The sequence below is a fragment of the Tamandua tetradactyla genome, chromosome 1 (genome assembly GCF_023851605.1).
Source record: "Tamandua tetradactyla isolate mTamTet1 chromosome 1, mTamTet1.pri, whole genome shotgun sequence".
NCBI lineage: Eukaryota > Metazoa > Chordata > Mammalia > Pilosa > Myrmecophagidae > Tamandua > Tamandua tetradactyla.
This window is the reverse complement of record NC_135327.1, coordinates 173371720-173389469: the sequence shown is the minus strand read 5'-3', so window position 1 is coordinate 173389469 and position 17750 is coordinate 173371720. Positions and strand designations below refer to the sequence as shown.

The 17750-nt window shown below is 34.9% G+C and overlaps 1 protein-coding gene across 1 annotated transcript in view; it reads right to left on the bottom strand.

Moving 5' to 3' along the window:
* The window catches only part of MKLN1 (muskelin 1), a 299405-nt gene that overhangs the window by 92253 nt on the left and 189402 nt on the right, over window positions 1–17750 (bottom strand). The window contains exons 10-11 of the mRNA XM_077135509.1: window positions 9784–9996; window positions 3760–3981 (exon numbers count right to left, since the gene is read on the bottom strand). Coding sequence (XP_076991624.1) covers window positions 3760–3981; window positions 9784–9996 — 435 coding nt within the window. The remainder of the gene's footprint in view (window positions 1–3759; window positions 3982–9783; window positions 9997–17750) is intronic.

Below are 17750 nucleotides of genomic sequence, written 5' to 3'. Positions count from 1 at the left end.
GTTGGTAACAGAGACCACCAGGAGATAAAAATAGGGTAAGATATTGGGTAATTGGAGCTGAAGGGATACAGATTGTGCAACAGGGCTGAATACAAAATCTCAGAAATGGACAGCACAACATTACCAACTGTAACGCATTTATGTTAAAACACTGAATGAAGCTGCATGTGAGAATGATAGAGGGAGGAGGGCTGGGACATAAATGAAATCACAAAGAAAGATAGACAATAAAGATTGAGATGGTATAATCTAGGAATGCCTAGAGTGTATAATGATAGTGACTAAATGTACAAATTAAAAAAATGTTTATTGCATGAGGAAGAACAAAAGAATGACATTACTGCAGTGTGCTGAAAACAGATGGTAATTAATATTTTAAAATTTCAACTTATGTGTGGGACTAAAGCAAAAATTGTGTACTTGGTATAAATTTATATTTTAACCAGTGCACCGCCTAATATAACTTATGTAGATAGTTGGTTGAACACCTTAAGTACATGGAACTTTGGGTAGGACATGAGATTTTGTTGCTTTGTCCAGGTGATGCCCTGATGAATCCCAGAGTGATCTGATCAGTGAGTGGAAAAGTATTTGCAAAGTCCCCTTCAGGGAATGGGGAGAACGGGGGAAAATTCAACTTCCCCAAGTTGAATTCTTGCTATTCTTACAAGCAGTGTGGACAACCAAAGCTATAGGCTGAGCCCCCAGTCTTGGGGTATGTTCATATGAAACTTTAACCCCACAGGGGATAGGTCAAGCCTACTTAAAATTAGGCCAGAAAGAGTCACTCCCAATAGAACCTCTTTTATTGCTCAGATGTGGCCTCTCTCTCCAGCCAACACAACAAGCAAACTCACCGCCCACCCCCTATCTACGTGGGACATGACTCCCCGGGGTGTGGATCTTCCTGGCAACATGGGACAGAAATCCCAGAATGAGCTGAGATTCAGCATGAAGGGACTGAAAAAAACTCTAGAATGAGCTGAGACCCAGCATCAAGGGATTGAGAAGACCTTCATGACCAAAAGGGGGAAAAGTGAAATGAGACAAAGTGTCAACAGAGTTGAGAGGTTATTCTGGAGGTTATTTTTACGCATTAAGTAGATATCACCTTGTTAGTCAAGATGTAATGGAGAGGCTGGAGGGAACTGTCTGAAAATATATAGTTGTGTTCCAGTAGCCGTTTCAAGATGATTGTATAATGATACAGCTTTCACAGTGTGACTGTGTGATTGTGAAAACCTTGTGTCTGATGCTCCTGTTATCTACCTTGTCGACAGAGGAGTAGAACATATGGAATAAAAATAAATAATAGGAGGAACAAATGTTAAAGTAAATTTAGTTTGAAATGCTAGTGATCAATGAAAGGGAGGGGTAAGGGGTATGGTGTGTAAATTTTTTTTTTCTGTTTTCGTTTTATTTTTCTGTTGTCTTTTTATTTTTTTCTGAATTGATGCAAATGTTCTGGGAAATGTTCATGATGATGATATGCAACTATGTGATGTTATTGTGAATTGCTGAGTGTATGTGTAGAGTGGAATGAGCATATGTTGGGAATGTTTGTGTTTCTTTCTTGTAATTTTTTTTTATTTAAAAAAAAGAAAAAAAATGCTCCTTCTGATGCACTGATGGAGAAGTAGATTGGCGAACAATGGTGTATACTTATGAATGAAGGCTGTGTTACTACAAAAAAGGAACAAAGTAGTGAAGCATGCAACGATGAGAATGAACATGTGGGACAAAATAAGCCAGAAAAAAAAAGAACAATGGTTATAAGAAAATGCTCATAAGAAAACAGGGTCCTAGATTGCAAGCTTTTAGAGCAGACACATTAAGTCTAAGTGGTGATTATTATTTTTAGATTTTGAGAGGCTGTGTTATATATATAAAACCTGATATTTAGAGATAAGAATGAAGCCGAACTCGCTGGGGTTAAACTAATTCAGAACGCAGGAGAAAGAAAGGCAGTGTCTATATTTTAGAACCACACATACTCTTTGTGACCAACAGAAGAAAGGTTTATTTGGTCTGGAACCAAAATTTTCTGTAATGCATAATCTAATTCAACCTATCTGTATAGCTCATTTAAACAACTGAAACAAAGAATATTGTAATGTTTGGATACATCTTAGAGTATATTAAGCAGACAATCAAAAAATATTGGCAAAGTCCCTGAGGGACTGGAGAAAAATATGGAAGTATTAAACCTTTCCATCAGGGAATTCCCTGATACTGTATCAAACTTTAGGGACACCCAAATCAATAGGCCATGCCCTCGATCATAAGGTTTACTACTATTGGGAAGCTTATGTAGGTAGCGGTGAAGCTTAGACTACCTATGGGCATGACTAAGAGTTACTTCTGGAGGACCTCTTTGTTGCTCAGATATGGCCTCAGTCTCTCTAAGCCCAACTCTGCAAGTGAAATCATTGCTCTCCCTGCTACGTGGGACATGACATCCAGGGGTTAAAGTCTCCCTGAGATGTGGGAGATGATTCCCAAGGATGAATCCAGACCTGGCTACATAGGATCAACAATTCCGTCTTGACCAAAAGGGGGAAAAAGAAGTGTAATTAATAAAGTATCAGTGGCAGAGAGAGTTCAAATAGAGTTGAAAGGCTACTCTGGAGGTTGCTCTTATGCAAGCTTCACTTACACCTTGCTACCTATCATAACCTGCCAAACCCCAACCAAGAGCATTCTAGCCAATCCTAAGGAACACCTAGGGCAATATGTAAGATTCCACAAGGGTTCCATGCACTAGAATAACTCTCCAGAAACCTTCAATGTCTACATGGCTCCCTGGTCCAGATGAGTCCTGAAACCTAGCCCAGCGCCTCTAGAACATCAGACAGTTTCATCTCCCTATGCCGTATTAGTGACAGACCCTTGCAATATCAAAAATTTAGAATTGTGATAGCGCAAATACCCCAAAAGAGAGGGATGGAAAGATCAAAGGTGATGGTAGACTTATACAGAGAAGATAGGATTTAATAAATGAATATGAATGCTGAATCATTAAATTGATACCTCTTTTAGTCTCCAGTATTTTAGAGCAGCTAGAAGTAAAAACCTTGAGTTAGGAAACTGTAACTCATGTTAAACTCTGAAATGTTCTGAAACTAACACTGGTGTTGTGCTTTGAAATCTATAGCTTTTTTGTATATATGCTATTTTTCACAAAAAAAGAAGGTAAAAAGCTGATTGTGATGATAAAAAAAAATTTAAGCTCTCTAACCTCCTATATTCTGGAGCAGCTAGAAGGAAAAATATGAGAGGATCATATGGTAGCCCATGACAAACTCTGGAATCTGTCCTGTAACTACTTGTTGAAGAGTGTTTTGAAAATGATTGCTTTTTATTTCTTTGCTATAAAAAGAAATTACAAGAATTTTAAAGAAATTTTATTTCTTTGCTTTATACGTTATATTATACAATAATACAAGTTAAAAAAAACGCTCCTTCTGATTATGCAGTCAGTAAGCAGAAAGGCATAAGCAAGGGAAATAGCTATAGTATCTAAGCACTACAGAAGACTGTCTAGCATTCAAATGATAACTATTTCGGTTGACGGGAAGAGTCTCACTATCAGCAAAGAGTTCACTGTTACAGGAAGTTTGTTTTTTCATCATTTCTTCATTAATTACTTATTTCTAGTGAGACGTTTTTATCCCTTACTGAAAAATTACATTTCACCACTTCTTTCTGATTGAGATGTACATTCCAAAAAAAATACTACAACATGCAGAATATTCTTACTGAATGGAATAGCATGCAGTGTCCTATCCGAGACTGGATGTCCTCAGGCCCAGCATTACAGGAGTCTTCTCGAAGAAGTTTCCAGGATTGACACTGACAGTTGAAAGCAAACAACCCACTGAATTGCGGTTCACTGGCTCTGCTGTCATCTACGCTTCCATTACATGTCAAAATTCTACCACCAAAGGTGTAGATCATATGTTTTTCTGAGTCCATACACATCTATCAGAGCAAGGTAAGAGATTGAATAGTTTTAGTACATTCTGTCACATATGCTAAAATGAAACTAAAGTGTGAATTTTTAGACTTAAAAAAAAAAAAAAAGGAACTCTGTCTTTAATGATATTAAATACCACCCCTGATGATCCTAAGTGCCTAATTACAAAACTGTTCACCATCTGGCTAGTGATTGAGGATATATTTCTAAATATCTTTTCATGTTTCCAGTTTTCCGAGTGAGAATAAAACATATTGGGTTTAAGAGCTTTATACTTTCATGGAACTGCATAATTTTTATTACAATCAACTAATGATACATTAGGTGTTGATTTATACCTAAGAGCAAATAATGATCATACTCTTAAGGGTGAATACATATATTCCCTTTTTCATCCTCATTATAAAAACTCTTCCAAGTGTAGACAAGCATTCTATTTTTAGTGCCACCTTTTAACAGAACAAAGGTGAATAAGAGCCATGCAGCTAAATTCACTTTTCTGCATTTATTTTACAAAACTCTTCAAATTAAGCTGTCACAATCTAGCAAAACAAAAAAATACATTTGCAGCAATGAATCCTGAGACTGATTTCTTTGGCATGGTGAATTTTGCTTTCTTGTCCCCCCGCCCCCCTTTTTTTCTTTTGCTTATTTTATTTTGGTTTATTATTTAATTTTTTTTGCTGTGTTTTATTATATATTTTTTCTTTTGTTTTGAATTTTGCTTCCTTTCAACATAATACTATAAATTTAATTTTCTTTGAGTTAAGTGATGCAATTTCTGCCTAAAAGCTAAACTTGATTCTTCAACTCTTTCAACCCAACATGATTATAGTTTTTCATTAAAATATCTTTGAGAAAGCTCATAGAGTTTTTTAACAGCCATTTTTCATGAGACAACAAGAATCAAATTCTATTTCAAAGAATGTAAAAGTCCATAAAACCAAAGTTGGGAATTAGATATTGAACTCAAGTGGCATTTATATTTAGAAAATTAATCATATATACAAATTTTTTTTTTCTGCTAAAACACCATCACTAGCCATTCAATGGTCAATTCTCCTCTTCCACTAAGTTACTTCTGCTAATTTATCTATTTTTTTATTGGTTCCAGCAATGAACTATTTTAATAATTTTAAAGTTTTCTTTACAAAAGTTGCTAAAAAGAAAGGATTCTAGCATTTCCTGATTTTTAAATGGACCACTAAAAATGTCCATCTCATGACAATCTATTCTCCAAGGGTGAAATCTTGGCAAATATGATCGAAAAGTTGAGATGTTAATGGTTTTGGCAATCCAAAGAAAGTGTGCCCCGTTTTTAATCCTAAGTTATGATATCACTAAAAACAATCCATACATAGCTGAAGACAACTTCCTATAGCTCAACTCAACTACTAGTATCTCCGTCTAGGGCTTCAATGAAACTAGGCCACATTACTCTGTTCTGAGTACATAAGGCTCAAATCCTTCCAAACATCTGGGGACTGGGTGGTAGGCTCTATCTCTTCAGTCCCAATGTCCAAACTCATTACTCTATCCTTTGGACAATTATCACTGCTGAGTACTACTCAGTCAAACTGGGGAATACTCTACTTATTGTTCAGTCTCCAATGGATCATCTAATGTTTGCCCCAGGTATATAAACTCAAGTTGCTTACCAGTTGTTGCTGCAATCTTAAAGGCTTTGGTTGGATCTGATTCTATCTTGTCGGAATTTTCCCCAATTTTAAAAATTTCTCAGTGCATTCCTTCTTGCTTCAACAGTATCACTAATATAAATATATTTATCATTTCATAGGATGTGAGGCAGGGTAACAAAAGATTATGTGATCCAGTCTAACTGAGGAAGAATGCCAACGTGTTAAGGACGACAGATGCCTATCAAAGCACATTCAAATTTCTCCTGTTGTCTCCTGGCTAACTCCTGTTCATTCTATAGTAATTTCCTCAAAAAACTTTGTACTTAAAGAACAGCTTGGCTAGATTAAAATCCTTGGCTCACACTGTCTTTTCTTGAATATCTTCTAGATGTTGCTGTATTGTCTCATGACACTGAATGCAGCTGTAGAGAAAAATTACTTTTTTACCTTTTAAATCAAATATTAATATATGACTGAGAATTGAAATTCTAGTCAATTTTCCCTGAATATAGCAAACACTTTCAAAATATAGATCAAAGATTTCTTTCTTCAGGAAGTTCAACTGAATTTTATTTGTAAATATTTGGTTTTTTCATTGTTTTGGTTTTCTTCTTCAAGGACTATAATTATGTATATGTTGGTTTCCCTTTTCCTCTCTTTAATATTTATAATTTTCTAGTTAATATTATCTCTTCATTGCACTTCATTTGCTTTTCTTATATCTATCCTATATGACTCTTAGCAGTTCTTTATACTTTTTGTAGCTTAGTCTTTATTTCTGAAAATTAATGTTTTTCCTCAATTTATTTCCTAAGTTATTCAATTCCATTTCACTTATTCCTATTAACGGGCCATTTCATCTGGATTCCTGAATTTATATTTTATAGTCTTTCTTCAGAGCCTGAAGCTTCATTAAGTCATTTAATTCATTTTAGAATACTGGGATATAATTCTCATCCGCTATTATGTGAAGCAAAGTTTTACTGTTCTTTTCCTTTAGAGTATCTCTCTAAATATTTGGTTTTATTGTTTTGTGTGTTTCATTTTTTTAAAGTGAGTTGAATTCACCTGGACTAGCTAACTTACCGGAATGTTCCTACAGAAGGGGGATGTTCCTTGCTAAGGACTTCCTCCCTTGCTGCTAGCGAATTGAATGGTTTCTTCAAAACATGGTGTTTCTCTTATTCCTACAGAGGATAGGTTACGCCTACTTAAAATTAGGTATAAGAGTCACCCCCAGAGAACCTCTTTTGTTGCTGAGATGTGAACTCTCTCTTTAAGCCAACTCAGCAGGTGAACTCATTGCCCTCTCTCCAACATGGGATCTGACTCCCAGGGGTGTAAACTTCCCTGGCAACACAGGGCAAAAATCCCAGGATGAGTCAGACTCAGCATCAAGGGATTGAGAAAGTCTTCTTGATCAAAACGGGAGACAGAAATGAGACAAAATAAAGTTTCAATGGCTGACAGACTTGAAACATAGTAAAGAGATTATCCTGGAGGTTATCCTTATGCATTATATAGATATCCCTTTTTAGTTTACAGTGTTTTGAAGTGGCTGGAGGGAAGGTACTTGAAACTGCTAAGCTGTGTTCCAGTAGTCTTGATTCTTAAAGACAACTGTATAAATACAATGTGTGATTGTGAAAAACCTTGTATTTGATGCTCGTTCTATCCAGGGCATGGACAGATGAGTTAAAAAAAAATGGATAAAAAAAACACACATAATTGGGGGGGCAAAGGGTAAAATAAATTGGGTAAACAGAAATACTGATGGTCAATGGGAGGGAGGGGTAAGGAGTATAGTATGTATGAGTTTTTTCTTTTTCTTTTTTATTTCTTTTTCTGGAGTGATGCAAATGTTCTAAAAAATGATCATGGTGATGAATACACCACAAGTTCAGGGTAATGATACTGTGAGCCACTGATTGTACACCATGTATGGAATGTATGCGTGTGAAGATTTCTCAATAAAAATATTTAAAAAAAAAAAAAAGATGTTATCTGTCAAGCTATGTCTTCTCTAACTCTGTGAACCTCATCTGGTTTAGGAGGGCTTCTAATTCTAGCCTTGAATTCCCACAGTTCTTTCACTGGCCATTGCAAAAGAAGTTACTGTCCTTATTTGTCATGCTATTTCCATAACTTTTACAAGCTTGTACTTTACTGATATCTACCATCTCTTAGTCTTTCTGAGTGCTTTCCATGTGTTACTTCACTAACCCCACAGTGATTGCCCTGAGTTCAATCTCTGCCCTGCTCATGACATTTCCCAATATACAATACCACTGCTGGGTTCCATCTGTATTCCCAATGCACTGTTGTGGGTTTCAACTTCAAATCTTGGCATTTCGGTTGTTTTTGGCTAAGCTTACAAGGAATTGAGAGTTGTCATTTTTCTTTGGCTCCAGGTTTTGCTAAATACATGCTTATTTTTTTTTTCTTTTTGTTTAGTTCTCATTATCCCCGAAAACCACACAAAGTAAAATAGGCAGGTCAGAATCAAGCTATTCAGTATGTTAAGAGATCTAGAATTCTCTGAATTTTAACTTTTTAGATTATGTTAAAATTCAAAATAGCAAATTCACTTTTAAATGTCTTCATGCCCCCAGCTTTCTCGTGTTGTCAAATCTGAACATTAAGTGTTAAATCCTCAAGTGTAAGAAACACTACAAATAATTTTCGAGTAACTGCCAATTTATACTTTGATCTGCATGAAACTGAATAGAAAATGGAGACTTATCCAGATCATGTTCTTGCTCAAGATTACAGAGTTAGTTGTTGACTGAATTAGGACTGAAAATCTGTTTTTTTGACCCCTGGACTAATATTCTGCTATACCATCTAAAGACCTAGCTTCCAAAGACTATTCTATTTTATCAAAGTCAAGAAAGACAGAGGCTACACACAAGGACATTCTATATGTGCTACAGTCAGACTACCCCTAAACTATTCTTTTTTCAATCTACAAAAATAAAGACATCAACAGTTTTTGGAAACAAAATCTGTAATCATTCAAGAGCAAGAAAACCAAAATGCTTCCCTAACAATGTTCTTTCCTATTTGTTATCTCCTGATGTTCTGTTTTTAAAAGATCCGAGCCAGCCTAATTTTTGTTGTAGTTCTTATTTTCTAAACGAACATCACTAAGGATGTCAGCAGGGATGTGCATTGCTTTACAGAACTCAGTTATGTAGAGCAAGCAAACTACTTGGAGAGTAGTTTGAAGATTAATGCCTTTGATTTCCCACCTACCACTTAATGGGCCGAGTTAGCCAAGTAAAACTATATGCAAAAATCAAAGTGGTTTTTGTTTGGTTACTGACCTAAACTGAACTGATCTGGAATAAATACTGAAAGACAGATGATGATGAGCTCTATATGAATACTGATATTAAAACTGCTTACAATATTGCATATACCACTATTATATGACTTCTATTGGGTGCTGAGGTTAAATTTCATCAAGTATATATCAAATACATATTAAGTTTGTGATTATAAAGACAATTAAATACATTTTACCCAACTGGAAGACAAGTTCTAGATTTCAAATTCTAAAACTTCATTATAAAGTGATTTTCTTCCAGGAATGTAAATTAAAAAAAAAATTAAAAGAACAAGCTGTTATTGCTATAATTTATAGACATTTGCCACAAATTCAAATTTAATTGTTTTCCCTAATGGCCATCTACTCTCTACACTAAAGTTTTTATAAATTTAATATAAATTATAAATTTAACATTTCATCCTGCACCAAACAAGAGAAAAATATTTTTTTTTTTTTTTTTTTTTTTAAAGGAAAGACAGAGAGAAGGAAGGAAGGATAGAAGGAAGGAAGGAAGGAAGAAAGGGAAACATTTTTAAACATTTTCTTGTTTTATTGTATTCTGTTTCTCCGTTTTTGTTACATGGGCTGGGGCCGGGAATCGAACCGAGGTCCTCCGGCATAGCAGGCAAGCACTTTGCCCGCTGAGCCACCGCGGCCCGCCCCCCAAGAGAAAAATATTTTAAAGGATAACTTTAAAATCTAATGAAATAAGTTATTCTTATCTGTCATTTATAGTGGAAATCACTAATAATTCATCATAATACCTCAAACAGACCCTAATAGCAAGAGTTACTGAGCACTAGTCAATTCCACTGTTATTTATCTGTACACCAAACCTGATGATCAAACACCAATTTCGGTCCTCCATCAGCAGCTGTATCCTCACTTAATAACATCCATGTGTTTGTGTCAATGTCATAACGATAGAAGTCACTTTTCAGAGATTTGCTGTTCCTCACAGAGGAATCCAAATAACGCCCCAAAGTGTAGATCTGCCTTCGTTGAATGTCAATGCACATTTTATGACATGATCTGGCACTAGGACCATTCTATGGAGAGCAAGAAAAAATAAAAAAGGAAAAAAAAGTAAAGATTAAATGCCCTTTCTTGTTGACTTTCAAAAAGGTTTGCTCAGAAACTCATACCAACTAATGTGAGTCCAACACTAGGCTTTAATCTCTAAAGAAAAGCAAAAGAAGCAGACACAAATTTTACCTTAAAAATGCTTAATATATATTAGAAAAGACAAGATGAACAATTCTGTACCACTTAGCACTCTCTTTATAATACTTATATGGTTTCTATTATATATTACATTGCACTGCAGTTATTCTCACACATTGCTTAATTCCCTAATACATGTTATACTGCTAAAAGACAGGTTTGGTCTCTTAAAACATTTTTATAATTCTCACTAGAACCTAGCACAAACAGATACTCCAAGAATATTTAGAATCACTGAATTCCATAATTATAAGGAATCTTAATACATTTTTTAGTTTAATTCTCTCCTTTTAAAGATTTGGAAATTTAAGCTTGAGAAGACTAACACAATCCTCAAAGGTGGAATGAATTAGCAACTGAAGCAAAATGACAATTCAAATTTTAACTTCTTCATCTTCATCCTTTATAGTATATAAAATTGACTTCTGATTTAACAAATAAATAATACATCTACATTAACCAACCAGGGAACAATATAAAGAACAGTCTGTTATTACCAAAAAATATTTAGTTGTGAATACTTGTATCCCAGGACTGAAAAATAGTATTATCAAGGAGGAGGAGGAGGAGGAGGAGGAGGAAAAGGGAATGAGGATGAGAAAGAAGAGAAGGAGAAATAATTTAGAGGCTAATATCTTTCATTAACATGGAAAACTAATCTTTAACAAAATACTGTCAGGGTGCATGGATGGTTCAGTGGTAGAATGCTCACCTTCAATGCAGAAGACCGGAGTTCGATTCCCGGACCACTCACACCCAACCCCACAAAAAAATACTATCAAAAAGAATGCAGTCATATATAAAAAGGATATATCATGATCAAAAGGAATTTAATCTCAAGTATGCAAAGTTGATTTTACATTTGAAAATCAAGGTAATTTGTCACATGAACAGAATGAAGGAGAAAAAAACATACTCATGTCAATATATGTAGAAAAAGCACTTGATAAAATTCAACACACAAACAAGACAGAAACTCATAGCAAACTAGGAACAGAAAGGAACTTCCTTAATATAATAAAGCATGTATGAAAATCCTAAATCTGATATTTCACTGAACAGTGAAGTATTAAATGCTTTCCTGTTACAATCTGTAACAAAACAAGACTGTCTATTCTCACCACTTCTAAGTAGCACTGTACTAGAAGTCCACCCAGTGAAGTAAGTCAATAAAAAATAAAAGAACAAAAAATGATAAAGGAAGAGTAGAAAGGAAGAAGTAATAAAAGTTTGTCCCAATAGATAGATGACACGATTGTTGAAAAGTTCAAGAAATCAACCAAAAAACTATTAGAAATTATAAGTGTATTTATTAGCACAGTCACACGATATAAAGACAAGTTTCAAAAACCAATTGTAACCTGCCACGCCAGAGGTCCCGGGTTCGATTCCCGGTGCCTGCCCATGTTAAAAAAAAAAAAAAAAACAGTTGTACTTCTCTATACTAGCAGCAAACAAATAGAAAATAATACACTGGGATTAATTTTTTTAATTATCCAAGATCTTTAACCTGAAAATTCCAAGTACTGAGATATAATGAAGACCAAAATGAACAGAAATTAAAACATGGTTATGGATTAACAAATTCAGTATTATTAAGACATCAATTCTCTTCAAATTGATTTGTAGATTCATTACATTTCCAATAAAAATTCCAGCAGTTTTAAAACTGAAAATATGATTGTAAAACTTTATCAAAGTGCAAAGGATCAAGAACCAAAAAAATTTTGAAAACAGGTTTTATATTATCTGATATCATGATTTATTATAAGGCTATAATAATCAAAGGAATGTGTACCAGTTTGAATCTGTGGTGGACCCCAGAAAAGCCATGTCCTTTAATCCTCACTTAATATTGCTGGCTGGGAGCATTTTGATTGTTCCCATGGAGATGTGACCCACCCAATTGTGGGTGGTAACTTTTGATCAGACAGCTTCCATGGAGTTATGACTCCACCCATTAACCCTTTAAAAGAGGGAATATTTTGGAGAGATTCCCTTTTTTAGAGCCACAAGAAAGCCAGCAGTTGCCTCCAGGTTTGCCACGAGACCTTCCAGCTGAGAAATGCTGAACACCATTGGCCTTCTTGAACCAAGGTATGTTTCCCTGAATATCTTAGATTGGATATTTATATACACTTGGTCTTAATTGGGACATTTCCTCAGCTTTAGAACGGTAAACTAGCAACTTATTAAATTCCCCTTTATAAAGCTATTCCGTTTCTGGCATATTGCATTCTGGCAGCTAGCAAACTAGAACAGAGTGTAAATTAGTATAAGAATAGCCAGATGATCAACAGAACAGAATAGAATAGAGACCAAAAAGAGACACACATACTTCTATGATCAGTTGATATTTGACAAAGTTGCCAAAGAAAATTCAACAGGGAAAGTCTTCAATAAATGCTGGAAACAACTGGATATAAATATGAAAAGACATCAATCTCAAATCCTACGTCACACCATACACAAAAATTCAATCATAGATCTAAACATGAAAATTAAAACTAAAAAGCTAGAAGAAAAAGTAGGAAAATGTATTTGAAAATAGGCCAAAGTCAATGCTATTTTCATAACAATATTACAATAAAACATATCTTTTTATTGTTACTCTCTCACAAGACTTTTCCAGAGGTCCCCTGGCTTATGCTACAGCAAAAGATTGAATGTTTTCTTCCAGTAAGCCAAAGACTTAGAATAGTATAAAACAAAGCCACTTGAAGTATGATACTGTTTCAAGGAAAAAGCAACTACATGACTGAGTTGAGATCTGACCTAGCTACTGTTTCCATGGAATACCTTATTTGAAAGAAATACTGATAATCAAATTACAATCATTCAGACTTGGACAATGGCAGACATCTTCTCAACAATGAAGTACATGGAACTTTGTATAGGACATGAGAATTTGTTGGTTTGTCCAAGTGATGCCCTGATGAATCCCAGAGTGATTTGATCAGTGAGTGGAAAAGTATTTGCAAAGTCCCCTTCGGGGAATGGTGAGAACGGGAGAAAACTCAACTTCCCCAAGTTGAATTCTTGATATTCTCACAAGCAGTGTGGGCAACAAAGTAGGTCAAACCTACTTAAAATTAGGCCTAAGAGTCACCCCCATGAGAACCTTTTTTGTTGCTCAGATGTGGCCTCTCTCTCCAGCCAACATAGCAAGTAAACTCACCACCCTCCCCCTGTCTACGTGGGACATGACTCCCCGGGGTGTGGATCTTCCTGGCCACGTGGGACAGAAATCCCAGAATGAGCTGAGACTCAGCATCAAGGGATTGAGAAAACCTTCTTGCCCAAAAGGGGGAAGAGTGAAATGAGACAAAGTGTCAATGGCTGAGAGATTTCAAACAGAGTCGAGAGGTTATCCTGGAGGTTATTCTTAAGCATTAAGTAGATATCACCTTGTTAACCAAGATGTAATGGAGAGGCTGGAGGGAACTGCCTGAAAATGGAGAGCTGTGTTCCAGTAGCCATGTTTCTTGATGATGATTATATAATGATATAGCTTTTACAATGTGACTGTGTGATTGTGAAAACCTTGTGTTTGATACTCCTTTTATCTACCTTGTCAACAGACGAGTAGAACATATGGAATAAAAATAAATAATAGGGGGAACAAATGTTAAAATAAACCATTTGAAATGCTAGTGATCAACGAAAGGGAGGGGTAAAGGGTATGGTATGTAAAAAATTTTTTTTCTGTCTTTGTTTTTTCTGTTGTCTTTTTATTTCTTTTTCTGAATTGATGCAAATGTTCTGGGAAATGATCATGATGATGAATATGCAACTATGTGATGATACTGTGAATTGCTGAGTGTATGTGTTGGGAATGTTTGTGTTTCTTGCAATTTTTTTTTAATTAATAAAAATTTTAAAAAAAATGAATGAAGATAAACAACCAACACAATTTGTTGACAATGATAACGTAAATATTTAAGCAAAAATTAGAATTTAAAAAACTTTTATATGCCACTGTGATCTTGACAATTCCCCTAATATCTAAAAGACTTTCCTAATGAGACTGAGGGTGATATTTACAAATGTGTTTTTTTTTAAAGATATGATAAAAAAATGTCAATATTTAGAAAATGTTCATGAACTCAGGGAACCAGTATTTTCCAATTGGCCATCACATGACGTTACAAAACCATACACAGGTAAAGGATCCATTCAAAGAGCTAAATAGACCAATGGGCTTTAATGTAACAATACAAAAAGTTAACTGACATAGTTTCAGAGTCTATAATACAACTTCCTACTTGTCAATTTTGGGGTGGGATCAAATACATACAATTATCTGAAAAGACTAATAATAACTCTCCTTTCCAAAAACTCCTTTCTATGTGAGGGTGAATTTTGTTCAGATAATTCACAGAAAACAATATTTTGCAAAAGATTAAATGTAGAAATGGATATGAGAATCCAGTTGTTTTCTAGTAAGCCAGACATTAAAGAGATTTGCAAAAATGCAAAACAATGCCATTCTTCTTGTTCACATTTTTTGTTTTGAAAAATATTAATTTTTCATAAAACGGTTACTTACAGTAACATGTAATAGGTTTACTGTTATTCTTAAAAATAAATATATTTAAAGGTTTCAACTTTAATTTCAAATACAGTAATTTTCAATAGACATAACCTGTATAAACTGAGACTCCAAAGAACATCTGTTTCAAAGTGTAAAGGGATTCTATGACCTTAAACGTTTGAGAACACTAGTATAAATACAACCCAATAAAAAGAAAATATCTAACTCTTAACTACTCTATTCTTCCATGAATACAGTCAGAAATATCTGAGAAAACAAGGGAAAAATTTTTAAAAATAGATAAAACTATAAAGGATATTTCCCTATCCTCTCTTAATAAAACCTCTAGTTCATCCTTTTCTAAGATATCCTTGCTTTAAGTTTCAGCTTCATTAACAATCATAGCTTATAGCCACATTAGAATATAAGACTGCGCAAAATATTGAATTTATATGGTTAGCCTTAAAAAAAGAATACTGAAGGAATTATATCGGAGTTAATTAAAATGGCAACCTTTACGACTACTTTAAAGTACAGGGTGGTGCAATGATGGCTCAGTGGCAGACTTCTTGCCTGCCATGCCAGAGACCCAGGTTCTATTCCTGGAGACTCTCCATGACAAAATAGAAAATAAAAAAGTACATTTGTTTTGAGCCTAGAAAAACTTACTTGCATATCTTCACGAATATTTAAAATAATTATCCCTTTAAGAGCTGAGGCACTTTATTAACTTCCACATGGCCTAAATGTGCAATTAGAAATATTATTAATTAGAGTAAATTAAAAGAATTAATTACTTTTTTAAAAAATTGTATTTCATGCTTTAAAAATACATACCCTGGAGTATCATTAAGCAATAACTTATAGTCATTGGTATAGAAAATAAAATTAGACATATGAAATGCTAACCGTTCAATTCTGGAAAGGATGGGCATTTATGCTAAAGCCATATATTACCACTCAATTCATAGGTAGATTAATAAAAGGTTTCTAGTTGCTCATGCAAAGAAAATAAATCTGAACTTCAGTACTAGGTTGTGTTACTACTTTACTTATTTCTAGTGATTTCAAAATGTAACTGAAACAGAGAGTTCTCATCAAAATAATCTTGCTATATATTTCAGCACTAGTTTTAAAATAATTATGAAATGCATTCTAAATATTACTTATATGTGCATGGTAGAAAAAAAGAGTAGAATGAACAGTTAGGTATCTTCTCACACCCAACTTCAAAAATAGAACATTAATATTACCATTGAATCCCCTTATAAATACTCAAAGCAACCCCTCTAAATTCTATATTTACAATATCCTAGCTTTTCTCTACCATTAACTTTCATTTAACTTACATATTTACTTATTAAAGAATAAGCAGTTGTGTCATTTTCTTAAAATACATAAACTTTACAGCATATGATTCATGCCTTTAAAGAATTCAGATTGTAGGTAGGGAAATAGGAATAAAAACACATCATTATAGTAATCCATTCAAGGGCTACAAAGGCCTAACTGGGCACAACAAAGGACACATCTAACTGCTTGAGAAGGTCAAAGCAGGGCTTCATAGAGGATGTGAAGTTTAAATTTCATTTTAAATAATAAGTAGGTAAAAGGTAGGGGTGGCATGGGGGATGGGTGTGCCAAGGGTGGGCAGTGTTAATTCCAAACAGGGGAAACAAGGCCAAAGCAGAGGTGAGAAAGTTAAGTAAGTCTGCCAGTTTAAGTATGGATGGCACGTAAAGTTAGGAGATGACACTGGAAAAGTAGATGGGCACCAAACCATGAGAAGCAAATATATTTTAATGAAAAGGAACTGACATAGAGAAATTGCTCTACTGTTTTGCTATTGTTATGACTATTACTCAACCTTCCCTGACCTTTGATAGTACCCTCCATCAAACACTGACTCTGGACTTGGTTATGTAATCTTATTTGGCCAGTGAGGCAATAACAAATTTGATCACTTCTCTTGTCTACTTTGTCTCCTCTGCAACCAATAGCTGCCAAGAGAACAAGCCCCAGCCAGCCTACAAAAAGATAAGCAAAGGACACAGAACAGAGTGAAGTAATCCTAGATGAAGCCATTCTAGACCAGCCGACAGCCAGTTGACCTCCAGACACATTGAGTGAGCCCAACCAAAACCAAAAGAAGGACTTAACCACCCCGTAGATTTGTGACCAAAGTAAGTGCTTATTACCATATGTCACTAATGCAGCAATAGATAACTGAACACAGACGAGTGTTTTAAGCAGAGGTGTCACATGACCAAATATGTGTTTTAAAGACTGCTCTGATGAATGGGAAACAGATCTGGGATGCAACAATGGAGACAAAACAGTTTAAGAAAGAAACCACAAAGTTGGAATTAGTGACAAGAGGAATAGAAAGGAAAAGACATTAGAAATGCAGTTCTGGGGACTAGAGCTGTTAGAATTCACGCACGAATTAGAAACACTCAATCAAGAAGAGTGGTGGTTTGGAGCCGTACGTACCCCAGAAAATCATGTTCTTAAACAGTCCATTCCTATGGGTGTGAGCCCACTGTATGGGATCTTTTTGATGAGATTACTTTAGTTAAAGTGTGGCCCACCTCCAATCAGAATGGGTCTTAATCCTATTATTGTAGTCCTTTATAAGTAGAATGAAATTCAGACAGAGAAAGAGGAAGTCACAGAGGAAGCAGCCAGAAGCTGAACATCAAAGGAACCTGGAAAAGAAGGGAGAGACCAGGAAATGCCACGATGTGCTTTGCCATGTCACAAGATAAGGACAAGGGATCACTGGCAGCTAGCCCCAGAAAGCCACAGTCTTCAGAAAGAAAGCATCACCTTGATGATGCCTTGATTTGGACTTCTATCTTAGCTTCAAAATTGTGAACTTATAAATGTCCATTGTTTATGCTATCCCTTTGCATGGTGTTTGCGTGAGCAGCCCAGGAAACTAAAATAGAGGGAGGATTTGAGGATGAATCTTAGACTTATTCCAAGAATAATTATGGGTGTAATCAACCTAGATTTTAGGAAGTTTAGAAGGAATAAAGTCAG